Source organism: Pollachius pollachius (genome assembly GCF_949987615.1).
Source record: "Pollachius pollachius genome assembly, chromosome: 2".
NCBI lineage: Eukaryota > Metazoa > Chordata > Actinopteri > Gadiformes > Gadidae > Pollachius > Pollachius pollachius.
The window spans coordinates 20,106,732-20,119,141 of NC_136935.1; the positions used below are offsets into that span (position 1 = coordinate 20,106,732).

Sequence of the window (12,410 nt, forward strand, 5' to 3'; positions counted from 1 at the left end):
ATCGTGTTGGATCCATCATGTGGACGTTGATATCTGCTGTGTTCACCAGAGCGTGTTTTATTCTTGTATCGCTGGTAGGAGTCTGTAGAGTGGCATGGGTCATGAAAAACCCTTACTACTGGCTTCTGACGCTCCTCTTCCTACCTCAAGTCGCCGAGATGGTGGTCACCATGACAAGGCGAAGGGGAAAAGATTATAAATGGTAAGAGTTGCAATTAAATTGATTTTCTTTTACTTATTTTATTTTTACAAATGTCCTTTGTTGTAGCCGGTCCAACTAGCTGGATGTCCCCCTCCCTAGATAATCCGTTACCCTCCCTTCCTGGAGGGTTATCTCTCAAGTGATTGCTTCTTTATTGCTCTAATGCCATATAGGCCATACTTATACAGCATTCAGAAAATGTGACTCATGCACTCTGTTTTAATAGCAGTCACTTAACTTGTTTTTAGTCTGTTATATCTTACTTGTTGCTGCTTTTCAAGATGAACAGATTGGAGGGAGGGCCTGATTTGACTGTCTCTGTATTGTAGGATCCCTCTCTCATTGCTTGAGGATATGGTGGACTGTAAAAATGTATAAGCAATTTGTTCAAAGTATTATTGTTGTAAATAATATAAATAACTAAAATAACAAAAAATAATAAAATATCATATATAGAACTATATTAATGTATTCATTGTTCTCTAGTGAAATTTGTAATTTTGCCGGGGGATTGAACACTCCTTCAAGGCCCTGTATGCATGTAACACTGTGACTAGGGGCTGAGCACCCCTAAGGTCTGGTCCTAGAATCGCCCCGGTCCTTTACATTAGTTGAAGAAAAAAGGAAGCTGCACACTTCTTGTTTCGAACGGTTGAAGTTCATAGAAAGGGAGACAGAGGCTCGGATAGTCTTTAGAACAAAATATTGAACAACCTGCAAACCTGGGGACTGGATAGCTAATAAACACAGCTGAAAGTGTATTTCAAGTTTCACATTTATTATAGTTATTTAAGAGCCCTTTAAAGACCACATCAGTGCAAAGTGCAATTCAGCCATGTATTTAAAAAACAAACAAAAAAACAAAACAATTAAAAGCACGAAAAAGGACACACTAAACAATAATAAAACGTCTATGGAGTTAAATGCAAGAGAATAGAAATTTGTTTTAGGAAATTAGTATAGTTTTTATTTGTAGACGGACACTGAAGGGGCTAGCCTGACATGAAGAGGGAGTTAGTTCCACAGTTTGGGGCAAATGACTGCAAAAGCCCGATCACCCCTGCTCTTAAGTCTTGACGGAGGGATGGTGAGTAGTAATTGGTCATGGACCTCAGTGCTCTCGGGGGAGCGTATGTTGTTAGGAGGTCAGAAATGTAAGGTGGAGTTTTCATTCATTCATTTAATTCATTCAATTTTATTTCTTTTTACATAACTACAGGCTATATGTTATATTTTAACAATTTAAAAACGGAACCGGATCTGGAAGCTGGGTTTCTAGTTCAATCCCTGGCTCCTCCTAGCTGAGTGTCAAGCTGGCCCTGAGCAAGACACCTAACCCTAACTGCTACCGACGAGCTGGCTGTTGCCTTGCATAGTCGATTCCGCTGTTGGGGTGTGCATGTGTGGCGGAATTAGTGAATGTTAGGCAATATTGTACAGTGGGTCTATAAGAAGCGATATATAAATGCAATCCATTCACCATTTAAAAGAAGCCTTATCTTCCCTTATTACCAGCTCGTAGCCTTGCTAAACTTTGTGTTGGATGTTCTCCAGGTATTCTCCAGCCATTCTTCTGTTCCTCATCAGCATCATTCCCTCCATCTGGATCCTGGAGCTCCATCACCAGCAGAACATGTCCAATGAGCCAAAGGTGATCCCCGCAGAGAAACTAGCAAACCAAAATCCCATGAACCATGACTGTCAGTAGGAGCATTCATTTTAGAGTTGATTTTTGTGGATAAATACTAAGAAGAACATTAATAATAGAACGCATGATAGTGATACGACCGTTGAATCAACACAGCAATTAATGTGGTTAATTCTGTCAGCTATCTGTAATTAGCTAATATCCACCACTCACTGTCTGTAATAAGCTAATATCCACCACTCACTGGCTGTAATAAGCTAATATCCACCACTCACTGTCTGTAATAAGCTAATATCCACCACTCACTCTCTGAAATAAGCTAATATCCACCACTCACTGTCTGTAATAAGCTAATATCAACCACTCACTGTATGTAATAAGCTAATAGCTACCACTCAATGTCTGTAATAAGCTTATAGCCACCAGTTACCTTCTGTAATAAGCTATGGATACCAATTGCTCACAGCATGTGAGCCTGTAAATGGAATGCATTTTGACTTTTAATAAGTGCTGCGAAGAGTGTTGTATGAATGTCATGCATTCACATATTTCTTTTCATCTTCATAGTGCAACCGTCTTGACTCATGGGAGGCTTTCAAAGATTCTTTCAATGGTCAGAACGTAACATCGCAAAATACCACCTCCCTAAATGTAAGTTAAAGCGGTTGAAGTGTTCAGGTCCAGTAAATGCAATGTAGAAGTCACTGACTTCAATAGGATATTTGTATGTCAGTTTTGGCCTCATGGCCTGGCAGTTGGCCTGGCAGTGAGTCATCTGGGTAGAAGAATCCAGCAGATTTACATTCTGCTGGATTCATAACAGTAAATCAATCGCTGCAAGTTCCCGCTAGCCTAGTGGCACACAGGAAAATACCTTGACTTAACCATTGGATCTGTAAATTAACTAAACAAACTTCATTCATTCACATAATTTGACTTATATTTACATATATATAATTGAACAAACTTATTTTTTGGAGTATGTGTGGATGATGGCTGGTTTAAACGAGTCTGATTGGATTAAATAAAGAAACCAATTTTTTTCCATTGCATAGACTATATCTATTTTTCAACTCACACTCCTCTGGTCCCTTCTGATATTTCCCTCCCGGTACATTAAACGGTGCACGGACCCCGGGAAGTCTTTCCCCCCCTAACACCTTAGGAGTTGGAGGCAAGAAGGTAAACAATTGATTAAAACTTATATTAATATTGTATACCCAGAGGTCTATAAACCTCAAAAAAAAGAAAGAAATATATATAGAGGGATTATTAGTCTACGTCACTCTACGCCACTTCCCGCTCTGCGCGCATGTCGTTGGCAAAAAGAGTATATATGTATACTCTGTTTAAGTTCATCTCCCTTAAAAAGTAGTCCCCTTTAATGACAATCGATCAAACATGGTTTTGACACCTCGAAGGGCATTATCCCGCTTATACCATGGTCACTTGCCAAGGAAAAGAAATGAAGATTATTCATTTATATTTTCATGCGTTTTACAATCCAAATATAAAGTTTTTCACATAAATAGGACGGACCGTAGCTACGACTTGGCAACGGGAAATATTCTAGTCCGCTGAGCTATAAACCAGAGAGCTAACATTATGGATTGTACATATTTATAATTCGAAATTTGTTCCAGCCTTTATACCACAGATACTCTAGGGTCTATAGCATATAACCGCATTGTCTGATTACTAGTGGTGCAACGGTTCACGGGTTACCCGTGATCCGTACGGATCAACCCCCACGGTTCGGGACGCAAGTGATCCGCGGATCGGCTGATAAAAAATTGTGCGTTCACGTGATCATCGCATGTTTAAAGGACTATTCCGGTATTTACAACATCATCAAGTAGCGTAGCGAAATACAGTTTCTGTCATGTTTTATTTGGCGTTCCGTAAATCCCATTGAAACAGAAACCGGAAGCGGAAATGTTTATGTTTGGTTGTAGTCTTTCGCTTGGTTCTCCGTATCAACAGTAGGGCGAGAACCGAGCGAAAAGACTACAACCAACCCCCCTTGCAATGAGCAATGAGTCTTCCAACAGAAATCAACGGATTTACAAAATGCCAAATAAAATACGACAGAAACTGTATTTCGCTACCATACTTGATGAAAAAAAAGATGAGGATGTCTGCATTGCCTGGGGAGAGTGTAAACTCTCCCCAGGCAGTGCAGACATCCTGAATTTAATTCAGGATTATTTACTATCGATGTTAAAAAGAAGAAGGAATAATGCCTTAGGTTGCAATTCTTTTAAATATTGACTATGTTTAAAGGAAATAGGATTATTACCTAATTTTTCACTTTATTTAGTTTTTACACATTTGAAGAATTATTTAAAGTCACATTTGTCTTGTTATCTTTTTTATTGTTGTTGATCCAAAAATGATCCGACCCGTGACTCAAAAACCGTGACACGATCCGAACCGTGAGTTTTGTGATCCATTGCACCCCTACTGATTACAGTTGAATTCATTTTTCACAATTTACAAGCTCTCGTTTTGAAGAATAATCACTGCGCCATTCGTTTCAATGGGAATCGCGACGTTCTATACTTTCAACATAAAGTGTACATATTTATAATTCGAAATTTGTCCCAGCCTTTATACCACAGATACTATAGGGTCTATAGCATATAACCACGTTTTATGATAACAGTTTAATTCATTTTTCATAATTTACCAGCTCTCGTTTTGAAGAATAATCACCACGCCATTTGTTTCAATGGGAATCGCGACGGTCTATACTTTCAACATAAAGTGTACATATTTATAATTCGAAATTCGTCCCAGCCTTTATACCACAGATATTCTAGGGTCTATAGCATATAACCGCCTTGTCTGATTACAGTTTAATTCATTTTTCACAATTTACAAGCTCTCGTTTTGAAGAATAATTCACTGCGCCATTCGTTTCAATGGGAATCGCGACGGTCTACACTAAATTAACCACACAGAGATAACCATGGCAACCGGTCAAACAAATTTTCTTTTTGCCATTTTTCTGCGCACGCATCTGCCGTGTTGATAAACAAATAATCCCTCTATATATATGTATACACAGAAAAAAAAATTATATCTATATTTAACAATTATTCAAGTGAAGTGAAGTGAATAGTGAATACTATTCACGGAGCCTGAGGTGAATAATTGTTTTAGTATATACTACACGTGAACACTCCAAAAATAAAAAAGATAACACTTTTTGCTGGGATTTGTTTGTTTTTATTAGCAGTTTATTTGTTTATATTAGCGTGTCGAGACGACCGAAAGTGGGTCATTTTGCGATGAAAACAATATCCAGAGTTTGAGATCTCAATCATGGGATATTGCCCAATATCCCGAGATAGTGAACCAATCAAATTGCGCCGTCTTAGGAGGTTTACACGTAGCATATACTAATTCTACATATCTCTGTATAGATTCATCTCTATATATATATCCATACCGCTCAATTGATGTATATGTACAAGCATATGTATATGTTTATCTTCATCTATATCTATGTATCTATCACTTTTCATCGCATGGTGTGAGCACCACTAAATATCGCCTTTCTATTACAGGGAATGCGATCGTGGACTTCTTGAATGCAACAATAATAATAATATTATAAATAACAGTTAATCAACTGTGACAACTTCCATCGAGGCTCACACTCAGAAGAGATCAAAAACACAACAGTCAAAACAGTTGCCAACAACTGTTTTGCCTTCTAAAGTACTAGAAGGCACAATGACCAACATTCAATGCATTCCTGTGGTTGGCAGAGAGTAATTGAATAACTATCAGGAATACCCCGGTAACCCAGAACTCCAGTAGTTTCAGGGTCGCTACACTACCCCCCCACAAGAAAGATCCTTGAACCGAGTGACCAAACAAAGTCTCAGGAGTGATCTGGAAACCACCTCTGCCTTCACGGGCCTGGGGACAAGGGAACAGCTACAGGGGATTCAACCACAAGATGGGGGGGAAGATAAAGAGGGGACCGGAAACACCGTCACCAGGGTATCCTGCATTGCCTCAGGGGGCTGAGCAGGACGTGAGGGGATAAGCAGTGGGAGGCAATAACAGTGTTACAGAGCCCCCTCTGTAAGGAGCTAGTTGGTCTCTATTTACCTTCCTCCCCTGGGGAAGGAACCCGCTGCACTCTGTAAACAACCTCACCCACCTTCTCCAGTACTCTGCAGTGAACCACCCACTGGCTGTCAAGCTTAGGAAACTGGCCCTTCTTCCACTGGGGGCTGTGGACCCAGACTAGCTCTGCAGCTAGAAAATGGCCTCACAGCGGCACACTGAGGCGGTCCTGAAGCCTCCTGGCGTTCTCCGTACTCTGCCCGGGTGCGGAGCTCTCTTCCCAATCTCAGGTGGATTCACTATCGGGGGCATTCACCAGGGCATTCACCATCGTCTCTGCCTCCTGGTCTGGGAGGGAGAATGCCTCTGGCCACTTCCTTAAATTGTCTATGGCGGAGAGGGATGGAGGTTACCCCTGAGTGAAGCAACTGATCCACTACATCCAGCCTCACTCTTTCCATTGGTACCCCCACTGGAAACTGTTGGAGTGGAGCAAGCAAGGTGGGCCCTTGCTTGACGTACAGGGGTAACAGTGGTAGCAAAAGTCCTCAACGTTTCTCCTGAACTGAGCCCAGTAAAAGCTCTGGCGGAGATGGCAGTGTGTCTTTGTGACTCAAAAGTGCCCTGACCCTGCTGCTCCATGCATGGACTTAAGCCGGCCCTTGGGGGCCCTTTCATGCCCGCTGCCTCACACGCTCATGCAGACGTAGAGCCCCAAACTTGGACCACAGCCCCATGGTCTTCATGGACAACACGGCCACCTCTTCCCAGGGTGGTCATTGCTGTGCCATCAACACCCGTCTGTCCTGTCCTGTCCTGTCCTGTCCTGTCCTGTCCTGTCCTGTCCTGTCCTGTCCTGTCCTGTCCTTTCCTGTCCTGTCCTGCTGCTGTGCCCCCTCTGCCACATCCACTGTCTCGGCTCCTGGCAGATGAACACCTCCACCTGTCGCACTGCAGCACAGTCCCTCCTCAACCTCACACAGCGCTCCCTCTCCACTCACAGAAACACCTTTGAAAAGCTCCCACTAAAGACCCATAGCTGTGTCTACCCTCCGCTACAATGAGGGTTGTAGCGATACAGAATTAACCACATCGCATTGGTAACGGAGCACACCTCTGTTACATGGACAAACCCCCCAAACTTCTTAACTATCAAACAAATAAGAATTTGAGAGAGCAAAAGCTAGCAAAGATAGCAAACTTAGCTCGTGGTTATTGATGGCATAGTTCCGCTGTTAAGGATTTGTTTCATTGAAAAACATCCACGGCACTGAGATGACACTAAAAAGCTCATTAGCAGGCGCAAAGACGACAGCTAGGGCAAAAATCGGATCCCTGACAAATGAGCAGAGAGAACTGTGAACAAAATGGATATATTATAAAAAAGAACCAAGTTTCTATGATTAATGATATTAATTAATTTGATATTCAAGAGGTTTTCTTTGATTATATTGACACAAATTTGATCCAACTATCCACCGAATCTTCTAAATTACAAAAGTGGGACGTCTGTTTTATATTATTTGTTTAAAGTTTCACATTTCTAAATAAATCCTTCAAGGATTACTTCAATGCACGTCTGGACCAGTTTATCTCGGCAGTATGCTCCAAAGAGTGGATCCTGGGTCTCCACATGACCCAACTCGTCCTGCTGATCGTGGGCAAGTGGCTCCTCCCCATAGGGGGCGGAGTCACCAGGGACGAGCTGTCTCAGCTTCTCCTCTTATTCGTTGGGACTGCGGCAGACATTCTGGAATTCACCAGTGAGACACCATCACTTGGGTAAGCACTCATATCCCTCCCACGCACACATGTGACGCACACACACAAACACACACACAAAGATGTCTCAATCACCCAATTCATTAGAACTCTGAGCCACATGTCTGACCACACAGACACTATAATGCTGAATCTTACTTTTCATTTTTTTGTTCCTCTATTCCAGTTCCAAAGACAGCTTTCAGCTGATCTACATTACCCTGGCAGTCTGGACCTGGAGCATGTTGCAATTCCCACTACATCTATCCGGTCAGTGTATGTGTGTGTGGGGGGGTTGCTGCTTTGTACTTCAGCAAAGTTCTAAACTGATGGTGTACAAGGAGCATATATATACAATTAAACACATGAACAAAGAATGTAAATGCGTGCACATCTTGGCACAACCTCATCAATCCGATCTGGGGAATTAAATAAAGACTGGACCCAGCCCTTCAGTGTGCTGCTTCCTGTAGCGACCGGGGTCGACACAAAGCAGGAAGGACGACCGTAAAGTCTGCATTCACTTTTCTTTGTTGTGTCATGTATGTTTAATTATAAACATGTAGTTCTTCTGCACCATTAACTCTACCGAAGCAACGATGATGTTTGGGTAAATAGCCTCTCCCGTTCTGGGACGATTTAAACTATCAGTTTTTACTTTGCAAAGTCAAACTGTTTAGTGGATATTAAGTGCCTTTATATTTACTGAATTATCCATTTGTATTCATGTTTGTTCTCCCTGAACCTAGCTAAGCTTGTTTATTTTTCTTGGCAAGGGGACATATATGTAAGGGGGGCTTTGAGTAGTCTAGAAGCTTGTATTATTAAGTGAGTTTGTTTTTGTTACCGATTTAGACTCTTTGGCAGGGTCACTGTTGTGACAGTGACCCTGCCAAAGAGTCTAACCCCAACAGTAACGGTTCAACCATCACTCCATCACTGTTTACCACTGAGGTTGAAGTTGTCATTAGAAAAAAGACAAAAACAGTTTGGCAAATATATAACAGGATGTTAGAAAGGTTATTATATTTGGCACATTCAGGATATTTGTGGAGAGCTGTATCCGTTAAAGGATGCAGCATTGTTAGCCTTGCAATCAGCCACCCTCGTCGGGGGATTAATCAAAGACTGATCCCGAGCCTCTCTTCTGTGTGTGGTTTCCCCATAGTGGTCAACAAAAAGCCGGAAAACGAGGGTGACCGTAGCATCTCGCTACTGACCAGACACAGCACAGACCTGTGGACTATTGTTCAGGCCCTGTTCATCCACGACGGGCCTTTCCTAGTGGTCAGGCTCATTGTCCTCATACATTTCAAAGTCTTCAACCAGATGCTGGTCTTCTTTGCCATTAAGAACCTGCTGATGCTCGCCCTGAACGTGTACAGGCTGGTGGTCATCTGCCAGGACTCCAGGTCAGATAATGGTATATGAAGACACACATACACCATCACACACACGCGCACAAACAAACACAATCACAATCACACACATTCAAACTCAAGTGAATAGGTTACACTACTGAAAGGGAAAGGCAGACTTTGTTTACCATGACCACCGCCACCAACAGCCCTTGTCTAAGACGTTGTGTTGTATTTCGCTGATGTAAATTCCTTTACACCACAACACTTTCTGTTACCGCTTTGTTGCGTTCTGTTTTGAAATTCCTGTATGAGAAAGGACGCAGAGGGGAACTAAGTGAGTGGGCGTAGCCAAAACACTGATCCGCTTTCCAAGAATTCCCTCATTCTGAACGCGCCTATTAAAGTAACAAAGCAGCTGGAGATCAAAGACAATAAAAACCCTGTAAAAAGGACCAACAGAAATAGCATTGGCCCCGCCCTTCAACAAGGAAGGAGTTGAAATGTTTTCTAGGCTTTGCTGGATACTATCAACGTTTTGTCAAGGGTTACTCCAAAATAGCCAAACCCCTCAACTGCCTGACAACAGGCTACTGTGCACCAAAGAAAAGAGGCATTTTTTCAATTCTTTGCATAGTCCCCAAAGTGGTCCACTATACTCATCACCAATTGATATTACACAGCCAGTCTTCGCTCTGACAGAGATTTCTGAATCCAAAGTTAAGTCTATAATTTTTTTATTAACAATTCCAAATCAAAATACATATTTGGACTGGATTCTATGTTTTTAAAGAAACATGCTGCCTCTTTCACAGGGCCAGTAACTAAAATTATTAACACCTCTTTTAGGGAGGGAAAGTTCCCAAAGGACTGGAAGTCAGCCACTGTTGTGGCAGTCTATAAATCAGGGGACACTACTGATATGAATAACTATAGGCTGATTAGAATTTGAAATGTCATGTGTAAGATCTCTGAAAAATGTGTGGCTGAGCAATTGACTGAGCAACTTAATAGTAGTCCTTTTACACTACACCCCATGCAATTCGGCCTTAGAGCCAATCACTCCACTGAGACAGCTAATTGTTTTTTTGTGGAAAACATCAAATCAAAAATTGACAAAGGTATAGTTGGAGCAATTTTCTTAGAACTCAAAAAAGCTTTCAACACTGTCAATCAAAAAATTCTCATTCACAAAATGTCTCATTTTATTTCTCAACCAGTGTAATTAACTGGATGAGATCATATATGTCACATAGAGTCCAGTGTGTAAGGCATAGTGGTGAGACATCACCCCCCCTGAGGAATGAACTGGGCGTACCCCAGGTATCTATCCTGGGCCCTATTCTGTTCAGACTTTACATAAATAACCTGCCATTAGTATGCACTGGATGTGAATTTCAGATGTAGTCTGATGATACAGTTATTAATGTTCATAAAAAAACAAAAAGCAAAGCCAAAGATGCTGCCAAACTCAGTGATATAATGGTACATGTACATAAATGGCTTGCTGACTCACACAGTTGCTATTTCTCACTGTGAACCCAATGTTGATCAAACAGTTACACATTTTTAATATCTAAGTATTATCCTTGACACGGCTCTGTCCTTCAAAAACCAAGTGAGAAAGGTCATGCAAATAAGGGAGCTCTGTATGAATGCTATGATCATTCCCCACTTAACATGACCTGGACTCAGGTGAATAACACAACATGAAGGCCTATTTTATCACTTCACAAACAAGCGCTTAAAGTTTTGGACAGAAAACCCAAGCTTTACCAACACTTTTACATCCAGCACTCGAGTTGAGGGGGGATGAGGGGGGATGGCATCCCCCTTTGGAATTAAAATGATCAAAATCATCCCCCTTCTGAAACAGCCATCTCCCCTTCCCATCCCCTGTTATTTTATAAGTTAATGTGGAAATATTACGGCTATTTCATTATAGCGGTTTCCTTTTTCAATTCGGCGCAACGTTACTTTTCCCAGGGACGGATTTGACAGCGATACTGCATTCTCGGGCAGTATGCTATTGCGCAAGCACACAGGCACGCTTGCTGCGCACCTGCTTCCTTGCGCAATAGTCCCTTCCCGAGCTCTCATTCCACACCGTACGAGACAAGACACTGGTAGCGTGAAGCTGTCTCTGCATCTCAGACATCGCTTCCGCAGGCAACTCTGTCCCCTTTTCTCCCTTTCATTCCAACCCGTGAGCAACGCAAATCCACCATCCCCCCTGGCTTTTTTTTACAACTCGACCACTGGTTACATCATTGACAAATATAACTTGTTCAGCTGGGGAAATATTTTAAAACAAACTGACACATGCCTGATTTTTAAGATTATCAATGGCAAGGCTCCCCCACCACTCTACATTTTTATACAGCAGAAAAAAATCCAACAGCAGAACCACAAGGTCTGCTCTAAGAGGGGACTGTGTAGTTCCTCTTAGGTCCAGCTCCTTTGGTCAATTATGTTTCTCTGTCAGAGCCTCTAAACTATGGAACCAATTGCCAGTGGAGATTAGAAATTGCACCTCCCACCATCCATCCATCCATTGCCGTCCATTTTATGGACTTTAAGCAAAAAAAACAGTAGACTGAACCTGATGAAGCAGCAGCGAAACACGTTGTTTACATAAATAAATCAGCTTACCAGTGTGCGGTGACTTTACACTTTTTTTGGCTTTATACCTTTGATAGTATTTAAGCCGAGGGCATGTTTGTCTGTTGCTATGTATTCTTGTAGCAGTCCTGTCTAACCAATGGTAGTTTGTATGAATGGTTGTATGGTTATGTGTTTTATTGACATCTTGGCTGCTGCTGGCTAACACTGCCACATTTACAGAAATGTAGATGAATATGTGTGTGTTTGTGTGTGTGTGTGTGTGTGTGTGTGTGTGTGTGTGTGTGTGCGTGCGTGCGTGCGTGCGTGCGTGCGTGCGTGCGTGCGTGCGTGCGTGCGTGTGAGTGAGAGAGAGTAAAATAAATTGTATTATTTCAATAAAGTAATATTGACATAAATACATTTAACAGTTTCTCAGGTCTGGGACTGTCAAGGTCAATAAATGTTTAATAATATTTAATGCAAAGTATTCTGCTTCTAAACAATAATATTACTAGTTATTAAACACTACTTATATTGTTAATCACAATTAATAATTAATCTGAAATGTGAACACCTGATTTTTAGGCACATATATTCTAATTATAGGATTTTGTAAAAGACAAAAGAAATGTTATATATTATCCTTTTCTTATGTGTCTTTCTCAATAAAAAGTTGATAAAAAAAGAATAGTATGATTTCATTCATCAGGTTAGTCATGTTTGTTTAATTAATCATACCACTGGAGGAACTACG

The 12,410-nt window shown here is 41.4% G+C and overlaps 1 protein-coding gene across 1 annotated transcript; it reads left to right on the forward strand.

Annotated features, from left to right (window-relative positions):
- LOC307092086 (transmembrane protein 26-like) lies at window positions 1–12,271 on the forward strand. Its single transcript, XM_079758974.1, has 6 exons — window positions 1–202; window positions 1,757–1,853; window positions 2,418–2,501; window positions 7,495–7,715; window positions 7,882–7,964; window positions 8,863–12,271. The coding sequence occupies exons 1-6, from the start codon at window positions 18–20 to the stop codon at window positions 9,123–9,125; spliced, it is 933 nt and encodes a 310-aa protein (XP_079615100.1). The 5' UTR covers window positions 1–17; the 3' UTR covers window positions 9,126–12,271.
- The last annotated feature ends 139 nt before the right edge of the window (window positions 12,272–12,410 follow it).

What these genes read in the sequence shown, in the direction of transcription:
- LOC307092086 (XM_079758974.1), top strand. Translation starts at nt 18, where the DNA reads ATGTGGACGTTGATATCTGCTGTGTTCACCAGAGCGTGTTTTATTCTT. An exon ending in AAAATACCACCTCCCTAAAT is followed by an intron (nt 2,502 to 7,494) that starts GTAAGTTAAAGC and finishes AAATCCTTCAAG; the next exon opens with GATTACTTCAATGCACGTCT. An exon ending in AGTGAGACACCATCACTTGG is followed by an intron (nt 7,716 to 7,881) that starts GTAAGCACTCAT and finishes CCTCTATTCCAG; the next exon opens with TTCCAAAGACAGCTTTCAGC.